Here is a 17,225-nt window from a genome sequence, read left to right on the forward strand (position 1 = left end):
TACAAGATGGTGCAAGCTCGTTAACTGAGGCTTATATAAGGTTTTATCAGTTTCGAGAGGAGGCAGTACAGAGCTATTGAATACAGGTGAAGCACAAGAATACAGTAGACAAGACAGGATATCAACTCAGCAGAGGTGAATTCTTAAGGCGTGTGGCCCCTGCCCACACTGTCTGCCATTAACCAAGTGTAGAGGACTTCCTCTCTCGTGAAGTTAACCTGCGCTGAGCACAGGCCTGTAGGACACGTGGCTCCGTGGTGACCCCACAGCTCAACTGCACCCACCTTGATGCTGAAGCAAACTGCATCTTCCTTTCTCCAAGTATTCTCAAGAGTAATAAAGCTATTCCCGGTCACCCTTACTCCTTGGGTAACCTACACTATAAAATATATTAAATGATTATTAATCTGGCAACATTCTCAAGCATTTTGGCATTCAAAGGATCTCAAATAGCTCAGCACTATTCATCTACTCACAGAAAATTCTTTGAGCTTCAAGACTGTTTCTGATTCCCACCCTCCCACCCCCCAAAGTATGGCCATTACACATAGGATAAACTTACTAGAGTTAAAAGAACTAAAAAGAGGGCAGACTTTTCCTTAAGAAATAAAGCAGGAATGGGGAGGGAAGAGAAAGTCTAGGACACACACAAATGGAGGAAGCTGAGTCCACTAACGTTTCTATCACTGCTACGCAATCCATTAACAATTTTGAGCAAGTGTTTCCTACTTTCCTTTTTCACACTCAATCTCATCAGAGAGAGGAAGTGTTACAACTTCACAACATCGACCTTCACTTGGCCCATGGAATTCCCACGGTAGGCAACGGGGAAACGGTGCCGACTGGCACGCAGTCAGCTACAGCTTCTCGTGGCCAGAACGTGGCCTCCTCACGGTCTGGCGCGGGTTTTTGTTCTCTCACTTATGCATCTCAGGGACATGTATGTTGAAAGTCTACATTAAAGGCTTCCAGGACACAACAGGGAAAGAAAAACCATGCATCACATCCACATCTATTTTCGACCCTTCACAAAGCCTAATCCTCTTACAGCAATTTCATATCTGTATAAAAAAGGCTTTCCTAAGCAGGTTTTTAAAAAGAAAAAGCAGGAGAAATCAGTAACTGTGGCTGAGATTTGACCAAAAGTAGAGAAAGAAAACAAAATGTTTACTAGATTTAAAAAATAATAATTTTACAAGGACAATCTTCAATCTGTATTTCTATTACTTGTCTCCAGAAGCAGAGTATTAATACAAAATATAAACTGATTTTTCATTACACAATTCCACAAGATTTCAGTGAACATTTAACATTTATTACCTTTGTAAATTCCATGTAATAATCGGTGGCTACCGAATGTTTCCTATATGTGATTTTATACTTTTGCACAATCCTTCATATAAACTATGTACCGGGAGGAAGTGTGATAAGAAACATCTAAAGAACAACTATTCCTCTTTCCTGAAAGAGCAAAATCAAATTACTCCCTATCTCACACCCCACCACTGCCATGCAGAAAGTTACCAATTCCTAAACTCAGAAATCAACACTATAATAAGCGCTGTGATGAAATTAAACCAGTGATGGTCGATGCTGAAGTGGTCCTCACTCCTGACAGGTTTCCAGAGGAAAACAGCTTAGACAGCTGGGCTGTGCTTCTCTGCCACCACATGCCTCAGGTGTAACTCTGATGCCAAATCCCTGGGGTCCTACCCTCAACACTGTCTCAAGCCCAATCTCCAGCCCACTGCAGAGTCCAATCTCCTGCCTCCACAAAATACAAACCCACCACCCCAAACTCACCACCTTCTCTGCCACAGGAAAGAGCCCTGTGCAATGTCCACATCTTCATATTTATTTCCACAGTGACAACATGGACTAGATTTAGTAACCATCATGGGGGAGAGAAATCTCTCATTGACCTATGAGTTAAATCCCAAAACAGTGAATTTCAACTATTCCAAGTCTTCTATTGACTTAACATTTATTGAATCAAATGCTAAACTCCCCCTAGGCCTTAGAAATAGTGGTAGACAGTTTGTCTTGTCAAGTATTTATGATGGGATTTGACTTCTAAGACCTAGACAAGCTTGACAGTTACAGCCCATGGAGTACATGACTCAACACAGATTTTTTGATCCAACATTCACAGGACATTTTTTTAGTACTACTTTAATTTTGATCTCCCCCTAAAAGGCAGAAACCACATCCCACACTCCTATGCAACTTGTTATCTCGGCATTTTAGAATAAAGGAACAAGAAGAGGTCGAGGCATAAAGAAAACCCAGCTTCTCTAGGAACAATGGAGCACACGGTTCCTGGAGAGAGGGAGGAGACAGCCTCTGTACCCATCTGCTCAAGGCTGTTGGCCACAGTTGCCTTAAAAATGCCTGGAAATGCTGCCAGCAACAAGAGACTCAAAGTAGGGGACCAAGTTTTATAAAAGAAGCTAAACATGTTTAGGAAACATAAAAAGTGTAACCAGTCAGTGATGACCTATGTATAAGACTTGTGCTTGAAGCTTTGGTGGGCTTCCTTGGCCAGTTTCTCAGACACCAAAACCCATTCCTGATTAATTATCAACATAAAATCAAACCAAAATACAGAAACACATACTTTTGTTCAGAAGAGGGAAACAAAGGCACAGAAACCTGCCAAAATAGATTTTTTTTTTCCCATAAGAATAGTATGGTTGATTAAAATAGTTTATCACTAGTAAAACTTGTATCACTAGAGCGGACAATACAAATTAGTTTTTAATAAAATGACATTCACTGAATTCCTGGTATGTGCATTCAATGTGAATCATCATCAAAAATATATTACAGTTAAAGGTTTGTAAGGAGTTCTGTTTGGGGTTTCTACACTATATTTAGCATTTCAGATGAGAAGTACCACAAGAACGTATTAGATATCTACTGTTCCTTTGTATGTAATGTATGGCAATTAAAGAGTCTATCTCCTACTGCGGGCTCAAAGACATCCATGGTGAGAAATGTCTAAGCGATGTACTCAGTGATTTCTACACCCTTCATCAAAGGCAGCCCTGTGCATCAAATTCCACACCTAGAAAGTTCAATAAACTGTATTACACTTTAATAAATACTTCTGTGTATTTGTTCGCCTTTTGCTTTTAAGCTCAGCTTAAATTTTGTCAAGGAAACCATTTCACAAGAGGGTACATGACAACCTACTATCAGCAATATTCCTTGTTTATTAGAATCTGAAGATGTCCATATTACATCATATATAAATATATATTATATTTACATTTACTTCTTAGCTTTTCAATTTAGGTGAGTATATTTATAGATAATGCCACTAATGTCACCACTATTATAATCCTCAGTGCAACTGGTATTTTCCTTCCATTAGATGCATATAAGATTAGACAGCACCTTAAAAGAGGTGTACTATTCTCTCTCTCTCTTTTTTTTTTAAATGAAAAGAAACAATGGGTATCCATAAACGGAAATCTAGGAATTTTCTAGGAGATTCTGTTTTGTTTTTCAGTATTTCAAAATACCTGAAAAATGTGGTCCCTTTTTGCAGTACTAGTCTCTACTTGGGGACAAGAAATTAATGAAATATGCAACTCAGAAAGGAAAAGAGCCCAAAGAAAAGAGAACCTGCTTGTTAGCTCATTAATCTGTTTAGTAAAGATCTGTTTTAAAAGGTCTCAACACTGTACAATATTATACAAAAACAATCTTCAGCCTTCAAAGCAGCTGGTACATTTTCTAAGAGATCCGTGTGCCCCCCTAACAGTCTGCTGCCTTGGTGGGCCTCGGTCTTGGTTACTTTCGGTCATCGATAGTCTTAATGAATTCAACTGCTGCTGTGAACTGCATCCACCAATAAGACTCCTCTCCAGACAGACAGCTGGCATAAAAGCTACTGATGTACTGAACAGTGGACAGCAAACAGGGTGGATTTGCCTAGAGAAGTGAAAAATAAAAGAGTCAATTACTCAGCTGTATAGCTCTGCAAATATAGTTTACAGTAACATCTTCAAATGTTTTTCTGTGGAGAGAGATCCTAGTCTTTTTTCCATGTTTCCACTGCAGGGGGCACATGTTCGATCCCTGGGTAGGGAACTAAGATCCCACATCCCACATGCTGCACAGCGCAGCCAAAAAAAAAAAGAAAAAGAGAGAGAGATACCAGTCTTTTTGAAAATAATCCCCCCAATCCTTTCTGGAACTAATCTGTAAACCCTAGCTACTATGAGTAGCAACAGTACTGGAAAGGCTACTCAGGTTCTAATCCTAGCTGAACTATCTAGAGCTTTCTATCCCAACAAAGCACTTGACCTCCTTGGTCCTTAAAGAGGCTGAACTAATCCCAGTGGATTTACTCAACATCCCAGGATTTCAGAATGTTAGATAAGGAAAGAAATGCTGTAGGCAAATTGAGTTATATCTGGTTCGTTAAGTCCAGCTAGAATCAGCTGCGGGGGGGGGGAACTAAAAAAGAGAGTATGTCCTCTGCTGCAAGAGGTAACACAGAACATTTCCTGCTTTTTCACCTTCATGTGGAGAGAAAGGACACAGGTGTATTAAGTTAGGAGGACAGGCTAAGCCCTGCTCCTTCAAAGGAGCTTAAACTGGCTCTGCCTAGAGACTAAACACATCACCTGTGGAAGAGAGAGGAGCAATGGGCAACAGGAAAAGTTATGAAGGCTGATCACACATTGATCCTACAGGTTCTGGCTCTGAGATAAGAGTTCAGGTTGCAGAAATACTGCAAACATTAAGAATTAGTAAGCTATATGTCAAATATACTTTAGACATCAACAGAGGGCTGAGCTGACTGGAGCACATGGGTGATGCAGTTATTTGGTGGTTGTGTGCACCCAAACCGTATGGTTCCCCACCCCCCGACCAAAATGTTCAAAATAAACTGTTTAAATGATGCAACTTTAAAGTCAAAAAAAGAAAAGAAATGTCAGTACTTTTAAAAATAATATGGTAGGGCTTCCCTAGTGGCACAGTGGTTGAGAGTCCGCCTGCCGATGCAGGGGACACGGGTTCGTGCCCCGGTCCGGGAAGATCCCACATGCCGCAGAGCGGCTGGGCCCGTGAGCCATGGCCGCTGAGCCTGTGCGTCTGGAGCCTGTGCTCCGCAACAGGAGAGGCCACAACAGTGAGAGGCCCGCGTACCGCAAAAAAAAAAAAAAAAAAAAAAAAAAAAGGTACAATTACAAAATATGAGGCTAAAAGAGGAGAAAGATGATTGGTAAATGTAGTAGTTTATGTGATAAGTACTATGAAGAATTCAATGAGAAAGAAGATGGTAAAAACATGATAAGGGCTTCCCTGGTGGCGCAGTGGTTAAGAATCTGCTTGCCAGCAGGGGACACGGGCTCAAGCCCTGGTCCGGGAAGATCCCACATGCCTTGGAGCAACTAAGCCTGCACGCCTATAGCCCGTGCTCCGCAACAAGAGAAGCCACCGCAATGAGAAGCCCACGCACCGCAACGAAGAGTAGTCCCCACTCGACACAACTAGAGAAAGCCCACGTGCAGCAACGAAAACCCAACGCAGCCAAAAACAAATAAATAAATTTACTTAAAAAAACAAACATGATAAAAAGAACTTGCCCTCATTCATCCTTTCATTCAGTAATTATCTGAGTTCCAACCAAGGCCTTCAGGTACTGCTTTAAAAGCTGAAAATGTTCTAGCAATCTAGTCCTCCCCTCCTTTCTTCTGAAAATCCTAACTTCTGGACAGAACAAAACTTGACATTATATACTTCCTTTCTGGGTAACACAGAGCTTGAAACTTGTAAAAGAGCCAAAGTCTCTAACATCTGGTGACATCTGCACCACCCGACTCAGGACACCCAATAAACTATTCTCACTAACGGTAGTGAGGGACCCACCTTTATCAACACAAAAACCAAAACAGGGACGAAGTCATCTGCTCCTGGGACGGAGTCCTCGTTGGCCAGGCTCAGGAGGTTCATGATCGTGGAGCACATTCTCAGGATGCACTGCACTTTGTCCCGGGGTGTCTTGTAAGCACTTATTGTCCTGATTTCTGACTGTGCAGATGGCCACGGTGCCTCCCGAAGATAAACCTAAGTGAGAGACAGTTAGACAGATCTTGGATCAAGCGGCAACTACGTGCAGCGAACAGAGCGACCTCCACATCAGGAGGCCGAAGGGTAAGGCTGTTGCCTTTCCCTTTTTCCAGTAAAACCAAATCGCGATTCCTCCCCGTCCTCCCACTTAGGATCGAAGCAACTTTTAAACTTAAATTATTTGCTTTGCATTTTAAGATAAAACCACCCAAGGGAATTCCCTGGCAGGCCATTGGTTAGGACTCTGTGCTCTCACTGCCACGGGCCTGGGTTTGATCCCTGGTTGGGGAACTAAGATCCCGCAAGCCCCGGGCGTGGCCCCCCACAAAAAAACCACCCAGATACATATTAATAGAGGCATATGATAACACAGAACCTAGAACTCATAAAATTTCAAACGTTTATCTTTCTTAAAGAGCTAGAATGGAACTTATCTCTGTATTGTAGCTGATTCCAAAAGCACAAACAAGCTACTTTTAAGATACTTTAAAAATTAATATGTACCTTTGTTGCAGTAGTTCTAGAAATCGAAGACAATTAAAAATTTTATGCCAATTTATGTTTGGATTTTATTATTATTATTTTTTGGCCACGCCATGCGGCATGCAGGATTTTAGTTTCCTGATCAGGGATGAACCCGTGCCCCCTGCACTGGGAGCACAGAGTCTTAACCACTGGACTGCCAGGGAAGTCCCCTTCATGTTTGGATTTTAATAAAACAACCAGAAAACTCGCATACCTAAAACGTTCCTATTTTCAGAGTTTGTAAGAGTTGTATGACAGATAAAAATGCTAATATAAATAACTAAAAGGTAATTTTGAGGTCACATTCAGATTCAATTCCCTCTCCTGGACAGTAGTTTTCACACTCTTTGAAGTACCACCGGATCCCTTCTTCATATGGGACTTTCCTGCAGAAACGTGACTATAAAAGCATCAGTGCAGAGCACTGCTGCCCCAGGAGGAGCAGAGCTATGGACAGGAAGACCCGTCTGCAGGGGCTGGCGTCAGGGCAGGGCCTCCTCCATGCTGGCCCTCCCTCCTCTCCACTACTAAGGTCCCTTCCCATGCCAGGGAATTTTAATCCGTGGAAGGACCTTTGAGAACTTTACAGTTAGACCAAATTGCATCTAGTGCAAGTGGTGTTGTACAACTTATTACATTCTGCTTCCTTGAAAAACTGGTAACATGCACATGGTATACCAAGCAATTTTTAATTAAATAATACCACCCACACTATATAAACCTGTATTACCTCTGGTATCTGAAGAGCTCTGTGATTTGCAGTCACTACTTTAGACAATCTCTGAATATGTTCATGAAGAACTCTGAAAACCCCAAAAAATACATAAGTAAATATATATTTCAGAAAATAAGGTACACCGATAGTCATAATTGATGTTTTTCAAAACATTTAAAACGTTTTAAACTTACTTCTAGATACAGATTACAAATACAGTTGAGACTATCTCTTAGCTGTAAGTACTCTGTCTTGTCAAAAAAAAAATCTCCTATTTAGGATCTGCTTAGAAATGCTGAGTAAGCCAAGGGGATGCAGGGAGAAGAGTAGAGAAGCCCTCCTTTCCTGGACTAGGACAGCATTCCAAGGGAGAAAGCAGAGGAGCCCTTAGTCTAGAAGCTAATTGGACAACTAATTGGTAAATAGGCCAAGAGGAAGTAGAGGGATCAGGGGTCAGAAACCAAAGATCAGAGATGCTTAGACAAGGGACTCTGAGGACACTCCACCTCTCATTTCAGAGATGACAATAACTAGGCTTAAAAAGGAGAAGGGGGCTTCCCTGGTGGCGCAGTGGTTGGGAGTCCACCTGCCGATGCGGGGGATGAGGGTTCGTGCCCCGGTCCGGGAGGATCCCACGTGCCGCGGGGCGGCTGGGCCCGTGAGCCATGGCCGCTGAGCCTGTGTGACCAGAGCCTGTGCTCCGCGGCGGGAGAGGCCCGCGTACCGCAAAAAAAAAAAAAAGGAGAAGGATTTGCCTAAGGCCACACAGTGGTTAGGAGCAGAGACTAAACCCAGCTTTCCTGACTTCGAGTGTTCTTTCCAGAACAGGATTAACTCTCCACTCTACAAACCCACAGAAACACCACGGAAGAGAGGGTAGGAAGAACCTGCTTCAAAGGTGCTCTTTGCAGTAAGTACAGTTTGAATGTCCCCATTCCTCATCCCACTGTGGAAGCCAAAAACTGGTGCTCTGGAAAGAAAACAGGGCCCATTTGGCAAATTCCACACAGAAACTTGGGGAGGGGTAAAAAGCCTCTGAGACTATGAACAAGCGAGAGAGGCAGGTTGGAATAAGCCTAACCCACCCACAGGAAAGTGAACTTTCTCAAAGGTACATACAATATTGTAAAATTTCCATGAAAAAAAAAATCTTATGGAAACAACCAATGCCCCACCCTATTACATGGGCCCTTGAGAGTCGCCCACAGAGAGAGCCCATGTCACTGCTGGGGGGCACGGTGGCCATCTCAACATGCTTGGGGCAGAAACAGCATCGTAAAGCAGTGGTCAAGAAAATGCAGAAGAGGAAAAAAAAAAGCTAAGTCATCCATAGCCTCATTACCCCAAAATAACCACTGTTATCATTCCAGATTTTTTTTTCAAGATTAATTTTTTTAGGTTTACTTTTAAGAATAGGATTTATTGAGATATAATTCATATACCATACAATTCCAGATATTTTGATTTTCAAATATATAACTTTTCATTCCAAACAAATAATAAGCATATATTATAATAGAAGTCACGCACTGTGCTGGATGCCCTGATGGAGTGATGAATAAAAGCACTATGCTGCTGCTCTCACAAAGGGAACAATCCAGTGGGGGATACAGGCATTCATCAATCGATCACACAAACCAGTGGCCAGCAACAGGGGCGATTCTGCCCCCAAGGGACATCTGGCAATGTCTGGAGACACCCTTGGTTCTCACACCTGGCAGGGTACTACTGGCCTGTAGCATGTAGAGGCCAGGGATGCTGATAAATGTCCTACAATGCACAGGACAGCCTCCCACTCCAAAGAATTATCTGGCCCCAGATGTCAGTAGTGCCAGCTTGAGAAACCATGCCTCCAACAAATGTAAAACCGCAACTGTGGCAAGTGCTAAAGGAAGGTATCCAGGCCTGAGGGAGGGCTGACAGGGCGTTTAACCTAGTCAGAAAGGCCAGGAAACGTTTCCCCGAGGAAGTGATGTCTGAGTGAAGATCTGAAGGATAAGAGTAGGTAGAAGAAAGAAGGGAAGAACAGCTGAGACAGGGTAAACAGCAGTGCCTTCCACAAAGGCCGTACCAATTTATACACCCTCCAGCCTGATTCCCCACATCTCTGAAAACAGAGTATTTTCATTCTTTCTGATAACTCCGATAGGTGAAAAAAGGTAACATGTATTTTTTCCTTCACTACTCAGACACTAAGTCTCACGTATAGCTTGTCTAAAATAATGGGGTTGGCTGGTATATTCCTACTTAGTCCAACACAGGCCGTTACACTTAGAAGCACTCACTGGTCACGGAGTATGTCCCCGTCCTGATTAGGGTAGAAGGCAAGTTTGAAGATCCGATTCATCACACTTCGCTCAATGGCGAGCTGGGCATCCTGAAGCTGCTCCTCACTCGCATTCTGCCATATGACATCCTGGGCCATGGCGCCATACAGGAACTGCAGAAAATCTTCCACCTGAGCAGTTTTATCATCAGCTGCCGTGAGTTTCTGAAAGTCTCCAATGCAAAATAATAATTTTTAAAATACAGTATTTGAATAATTTCAAATAGGAAATTATTAGAATTCTTTTTTTTTTTTGCGGTACTCGGGCCTCTCACCGCCGTGGCCCCTCCCGTCGCGGAGCACAGCCTCCGGACGCGCAGGCTCAGCGGCCATGGCTCACAGGCCCAGCCACTCCGCGGCATGTGGGATCTTCCCGGACCGGGGCACGAGCCCGTGTCCCCTGCATCGGCAGGCGGACTCTCAACCACTGCGCCACCAGGGAAGCCCTCTCGCAACTTTTTAATAAACTATAGATATTCAATCCAGGATAAACATGGAATTTATTGGTTTGACATCAAGGTTTAATAACTAAGAAATAATTGCAAATTTAAGGAACTTCTCTTAGACAGGTAGGTACTCAAAAAAAGCAGCAAAAGAAAAATTCCCAAATCTTGCCAATAACATACAGCTTAACCTAAAGGTCTCTAGTTACCTTGAATGAATTCCCTGATCTTCTTTTCTTTGCTCTCAAGCAGCAACCTCACACAGACAGTGGTGAAGTATCGATTGGCCACCTCTTTGTCCCGCAAAACCCTTTGCAGTAGCCTTTCCAGGTGAGCCTGCGTGGTCTGCAGTCCTTGTCGACAACGAGTGAGGTAAGCAATATAGGGGGCCCTTTTCCTAAAAGGAAATATGCTCTGCAGGACATGAGACATACACGGTGCACACTTTCTTCGGAGACTAAGAGTCCTGATTTTTCCTTAAATGAAAAAACTACTCCGAAGACTTTGGTTTTACAAATTAGCATGTCAGGCTGCAGACAACCATCCTGAGGACTAATTATGCTCCAGATCAAGAAACAGAACCAGATGCAAAGATGTAATGTACAGCACAGGGAATAGAACCAATGTTTTATAACAACTTTAAATGGAGTATAATCTGTAAAAAGAAGCGAATCACTATGTTGTACACCTGAAACTTATATAACATTGTAAATCAACTACAATTAAAAAAAAAAAAGAAAGAAACAGAACTCTTCTGCATGTGTGTCAAGAACATCATCTACTGGGCTGAACACTTAGCCCCTTAATTCCCTAAACATCGCTAAGTCCCTTTGCATCGTTGGTCTGCTATTTTGGAGCAGTCTCCATGCTGGTAGAACCTCATACTTAACAGGAAGTTGACTGCTACAATGACTAAAATGACAACAAAATACAGGTTAATATACTGCTAGATCATTAAACATACCACTAATTATTTGCTTATAGTCTAAACGTAGCAATCATTAGAGTACCCACTCCCTAAGTCTCTTTACTTCCTAAGCTTCTCAACTACATTTTAATGTCAGCAAGGGACTGGCAACAGACAAAGGGCAGTGATTCCAAGACCTACACCTGCTTCCCTGGTCCAAGGAAGCAGTCTTTTCTATCCCTCTAAAACAGGGAAATGATATCCTAGTTATCCTGGTGTCCCCTCCGCTAAAGGTGGGGCAAAGCTGAAGTAAACTGCACTCTGTGTTAGGAAGAGCTGCTCATTTATAACTACATTTACAGACTAAATATCCAAATGTAGTCCTTGGAAATCTACATCCAGGTAAACATAGCCAAGCACTTTGTGGTGAGCCTAGATTCATTTCCGAAATAAGGACCGAGAAGAAAATACCTGCAGCTGAAAAGAGGTGTATAAGTGAAACATGTGGGGTATAATTACCTATAGTCCTCGGCGATAGAAGCCAGTAGTTTCCTACAAGTCCTGTTATCAAAGCGGCACACACAACGCATTGTTTCTTGAAGTTGAGCCATTAAGTTTTTATCTTGTAAATTAATTGCTTCTGCTATTTGAACTTTTAGGAAGCAGACAATTTCATTGTCTAAATAAAAAAATAAAAATTCTGTTATTGTTGAGAATTTCCACAGGCTTTTCATAAGCTGAAGGTCATCCCTCAGCCTTTGGGATGTCAATTACGCTTGTATCAGTAGAACTAAGCAGTATCAATCAGAGAACATTTTAATGAGCCATCAATAATCAAAGTGCCCTTAACTGATAGCTAATATAAATGTATTACATTGAACTGTACAGAACTGCTGTAGAGTTTATTTTTTTATTTTTTTTTTAAATAAATTTATTATTTTATTTATTTATTTTTGACTATGTTGGGTCTTCGTTGCTGCGTGCGGGCTCTATCTAGTTGTGGTGAGCGGGGGTTACTCTTCATTGCGGTGCTAGGGCTTCTCATTGCGGTGGCTTCTCTTGTTGCGGAGCATGGGCTCTAGGTGTGTGGGCTTCAGTAGTTGTGGCTCACGGACTCAGTAGTTGTGGCTCGTGGGCTCTAGAGCGCAGGCTCAGTAGTTGTGGCACACGGGCTTAGTTGCTCCGCGGCATGAGGGATCTTCCCGGACCAGGGCTTGAACCCGTGTCCCCTGCCTTGGCAGGCAGATTCCTAACCACTGCGCCACCAGGGAAGCCCTGCTGTATAGTTTAAATACAGTTGAATACTGGCAATTCATATGGTTCAACGTATAAATATAGGAAAAAATAAGCTATCAGGTAGCAACTTACCTTCTGGGTCTGTATGGTCTGGTAAACCATTCCTTGTTGAATGGGTTAGCACTGGGAAAGCAACAGAATCCGCAGAACAAAGAGCGAGCCTCAGTTTCTTTTTTGCATCTCTGAAGAATGAGTTGAAGATACATTAATTTCTTTGTTCACATATGGTCTTATTTTATGAACTATTATCATATTTACTATACAAATCAATAGGCTACCACGTCAGGACTCAAATGTTTCAAGTGGTCATAAATAAAAGATAATTTTCAACTTACTGACACCTCACTTAAGGAGTGGGCTTTCTAGTTACCTGAGAAGCAAGGCTGCAAAAGTGCTCTGGGCAAGGACCATTCGGTAAAGTCACCAGAATCAAACAAATCCTTTTTGACCTTCTAACATACGCTGAGTTCTATGCTAAGCACTACGAGGAGAGTCAAGGCTGGATTACGCCCAGGCTGGGAGGGAGTCAGCAGACGTCATCAGATCCATCTCACCACCCACATTTAGGAAGCCTTCTACCACATCTCTTGAGGAATGTTGATCCTGCCACAAGACAAGCTGACCCCCGACAAGAAGCCCTTTCTGTTGCCTTGCTGCTTCAAACTTTGTGTTGAGCCAAAACCTGCTTCTTTTCAGCTTCCGCCACTGAACCACCTGCCACCACCGGGCAGAGCACCCTTCAGTAAGGCGTCACCCTCCACAGCAGGGCAGCCCTTCATACTGGGAGGGGAATGTAGGGCGTGGACCAGAGCTTCTTCAAAGCGTCCAAGACTGCCATCCAAAAAAAGGAGTCGAAACACCTCCGAGAACAAGCCAGAGTTTGCTCCTCCTGCGGGATTATCACTTGTCCACCTCATCTGACTAGTTCTGAGTCCTTCCTTATTGGTTTGCTTCCTCTAAAACGAGTAACTTACAAATCAACCCAAACAAATGTAATATTTGCCTACTTTGCAGAGACTCCAAATCTATATAACAGTAAAGTCATGGCTGGAAAATAAAAATTTAAATCTTTAAAAATTGTGAATCACTGTGTTGTACCCCTGAAACTTATATAATATTATATATCAACTATATCTCAATAAAAGTAAATAAATAAAATAAAATGATATGCTGCTTAGAGTCTGCTTTAAATTAATTGGGGGAGGAGGTAAACATGAAACAATATGGGCCACGTATTAGTAACTGTTAAATCTGGGTAACAGGCACATCACTGTACTCTTCCATTTTTGTACATACTTGAATATTTCTAAAATAAAAAGTTTAAAAACAGAGAAAGAAAGACAGAGGCAAAGTCATAGATAAAAACAAAGAGACGGACGGATGATTAGTGCTTTAAAAGTGATAATCCGTGTCTGGAAAAACACAGGTTCCCTGTGAAACGAAAGCAAATTTTTCAGGTTCCTAAAGTCATTTTCTTTCTCAAGCCCTGTTAGAAATGGAGAGACCTGCACAGGTAATGAGGAGAATGACAAACTGGGAGGCTTACTGGGGACAGTGGGTCATTCAACAACTCTGCAGTGGACCCTCCTTCTACTTCAGTCCTGCCCTAGCACCTCTCACACACAGAGCTGGGAATTCTGCACAGGCACAGGCATTGCCACTGTTCCATTTAAATTACTCATGTGGGGCTTCCCTGGTGGCACAGCGGTTAAGAATCCGCCTGCCAATGCAGGAGACACAGGTTCAAGCCCTGGTCCGGGAAGATCCCACATGCTGTGGAGCAACTAAGCCCACGTGCCACAACTACTGAGCCTGCACTCTAGAGCCCTCGAGGCACAACTACTGAAGCCCACATGCCACAACTACTTGAAGCCCGTGTGCCTAGAGCCCGTGCTCCGCAACAAGAGAAGCCACCGCAATGAGAAGCCCACGCACCGCAACGAAGAGTAGCCCCCGCTCGCCGTAACTAGAGAAAGCACACGCGCAGCAACGAAGACCCAACGCAGCCATAAATAAATAAATAAATAAATAAAATAAATTACTTATGTGGCCCCTGTGAGCATATGAAGTTTTCTTGTTTTTGTTTTCAATCCCTGAATTAAAGACTTTGATGTATGACATCCACAAGGGAAGCAAAGTCTTCTCAGTGAATAGTATTTCATTCTTATCTCTCTGCTTTACACACTTATTAAGTGACTCAATGAAACACCTGACTTGAAGTGACTGCAATGGTGATGAAAAGTTCAAACCCAAAGGTCCTAAATCCTATAAAAGAAATACCTGTAAGAGAAAGCTGAATCCTGAGGGTGGGCGGCTTGGCTCGCGGAATCTGGGAGATCGTCAGCTGAGATGTTTTGCAGGGTTTCGTCACGAGGCGAATCGTGCGCACTTTCACCGTCACCCATAACTTCTAAACAAAACCCAGCCCCCCAAAAGGATAAGCAGGTTAATCTGGAACATTCTGGCACTGGTAGGTATTCAGAACAACTCAACAATAAATTAACTTGTGCCTTCCAACAAGAGTTCTTTGAAAGAAAAAGGAAAAAAGGAACTTCAAACACTTAACTAAATTATTGATAGCAATGATAATATATCAAGAGAGCAGTTGTTGAAAATAGTTTTATTTCTTATCTGAATCCTAATCTAAAACAATGAAAGTCTTTATTAACTTAATAAGGATAATACTCTGTAATCACGATCACTGAACCACAGAACTAAAAGGGGCCTCAAAAATCATTTCAGGGCTTCCCTGGTGGTGCAGTGGTTGAGAGTCTGCCTGCCGATGCGGGGTACACGGGTTCGTGCCCTGGTCCGGGAGGATCCCACATGTCGCGGAGCGGCTGGGCCCGTGAGCCGTGGCCGCTAAGCCTGCACGTCTGGAGGCTGTGCTCCGCAACAGGAGAGGCCACAACAGTGAGAGGCCCGCGTACCGCAAAAAAAAAAAAAAAAAATCATTTCACATAACACCCTCATTTTACAGACATGGAATCCTGCCCAGTCAGAAAACAGCTGGCTGTGAACCCCTTGGCCAGGCTGCACTGAGGTCTCTGGTCCTCATTACCAGGGCTGCTCCCACTGCCTGAGAATGAGCTGGGAACGAACTCACAAATGCAGCCAGGACAGACCTATGGTTCCCACAGTTGTTTTTATGTTTTTAATGAATCAATTTAGTTAATACATGCATGTATAAAATCAAAAGAAATAAAAGTTCCTTAGTGTAATAAAGATACTGTGTCTACGTAGAAAAAATATCTTTATTCTTAGGAGATAGTTTCAAATGCCTCAGGAAAAAAAAATATATAGAAAATGTGGCAAAATGTCAACAATTGATAAGTCTAGGTAGATGGAATATAGACCTTCACTGTACTATTCCTTCAACTTCTTTGTTATTTTAAAACTTTTCAAAAACAAAAAAAAAGGTGTAGGATGGGACTTCCCTGGTCGTCCGGTGGGTAAGACTCCGGGAGGTCAGATTCGATCCCTGGTTGGGGAACTAGATCCCGCATGCTGCAACTAAGAGACCGTATGCCGCATCTAAGAAGCCCACCTGCTACAACAAAGATCCCTTGTGCCGCAACTAAGACCCGGCACAACCAAAATAAATATAAATTTTAAAAAAAATGTAGGAAGTTCTCCTCTCAGGCTCCCTATGAGTCCCCCCCTGAGTCAACTCACGTTATCAGTTTATCAGAGATTCTTCCAGAGATACTCTAATTTATCTTGGGAATTGTACCATATTTTTCTGATAACTGTTCAAAAGTAGTTATTACAAGGTTACTTTTAATTCGGACCACCTTTATCACTGTGATACGAAGGTTACTATTCCATTCTTTATCATGATTATCACCTGCACTTTCGTAGTTTGCCAGTGCTCCTTCACTGGGACTGGTTCGTTTAATGGCATTCCTGTATTTGTCCAGAATATCCTCAGCAACCTGAGTTTGTGCACTGAGTCTAGGGCTCGGGTCATCTGAAGGGGAAAGGAGAGGGAGAGAATTAGCTCCCCTTGGTTTTCACCCACTCTGATGTTAGTACGACACCAGTAGCATAATCCCAAAGGCGGATTAGGAGGTAAGACTTTAAAAGAGCACATATCTCAATGTTATAAGAGGCACCATGCAGCTGCCTACTCATCCCATTTCTAGGTCTGAGAGCCTTGCCAAAGCACGAAATTGGGAGGATTACTCCACTTTCTCATCATTGTCAGAATTCTGCATGACAGTGTCAAAAAGTTCAGTGCAGACTGAATGGATGATGGGTTTCTAAAATGTTTACACTCAAATCACTGTTATTATCAATTCATGCTACCAGAACTTCCAACACTGCACTTTTATATGTGGACTTCATTTATTCAGACATCTCTATGCTGAAGGAGGGAAAAAAGTACTCCAAATTCAAATTAAAGCCTTTTAAATAATACTTTTAAAATGTCTTCCTCCACTCTTCCTTCATGAATTTCTCACTACACCACATCTGGAAACTTCAGATATTCATATTCTATCTTACTAAATCTCACTATGACAGTACAGCTGCTGGATTTAGAGCACTTCTGTGCGTGCAATGGTGTCAGAGGCACTCCTAGAGAATCTAGACACTGTTGGGGAGTGCTGGAATTGTACCTGGGGTGCAGAGAAAAAGCTTATCACAATCACAGGTGCAGCACTGGTTACTGACTGGCCCACTATCTGGTCAGCAAAATCAGCACATCAAAATGTTTTCTTGGAGTCAGATGGCAGAGTCACTAATTAACAGTTAACAAAGCAAAGAAGTGCTACAGATCTATGGGACAAAATATAGTTCCATAGTGAAATGCAAACTCCTGAGACAGATCTAGGCCAAGCAGGTAATGTCTACATTCTGGTAGAATCCCATTTGTTAAAAAGTCTTAAAACAGATAAAAATCACTAGAACTTATATATGTGTACG

The 17,225-nt window shown here is 42.5% G+C and overlaps 1 protein-coding gene across 5 annotated transcripts in view; it reads right to left on the reverse strand.

Moving 5' to 3' along the window:
• Positions 1-532: 532 nt before the first annotated feature.
• Positions 533-17,225, reverse strand: part of GAPVD1 (GTPase activating protein and VPS9 domains 1) — a 72,172-nt gene continuing 55,479 nt past the window's right edge. For all 5 annotated transcript variants that reach the window (XM_082842748.1, XM_082842746.1, XM_082842747.1 and 2 more), the window contains 9 exons: positions 16,147-16,269; positions 14,580-14,709; positions 12,372-12,481; positions 11,523-11,682; positions 10,306-10,493; positions 9,613-9,826; positions 7,343-7,415; positions 5,887-6,084; positions 533-3,939 (listed from right to left, as the gene is read on the reverse strand). In XM_082842748.1, the coding sequence (XP_082698874.1) occupies positions 3,799-3,939; positions 5,887-6,084; positions 7,343-7,415; positions 9,613-9,826; positions 10,306-10,493; positions 11,523-11,682; positions 12,372-12,481; positions 14,580-14,709; positions 16,147-16,269 (1,337 nt within the window). In that variant the 3' untranslated portion in view covers positions 533-3,798. The remainder of the gene's footprint in view (positions 3,940-5,886; positions 6,085-7,342; positions 7,416-9,612; positions 9,827-10,305; positions 10,494-11,522; positions 11,683-12,371; positions 12,482-14,579; positions 14,710-16,146; positions 16,270-17,225) is intronic.

Source organism: Leucopleurus acutus, assembly GCF_964270905.1.
Source record: "Leucopleurus acutus genome assembly, chromosome: 7".
Classification (NCBI taxonomy): Eukaryota; Metazoa; Chordata; class Mammalia; order Artiodactyla; family Delphinidae; genus Leucopleurus; species Leucopleurus acutus.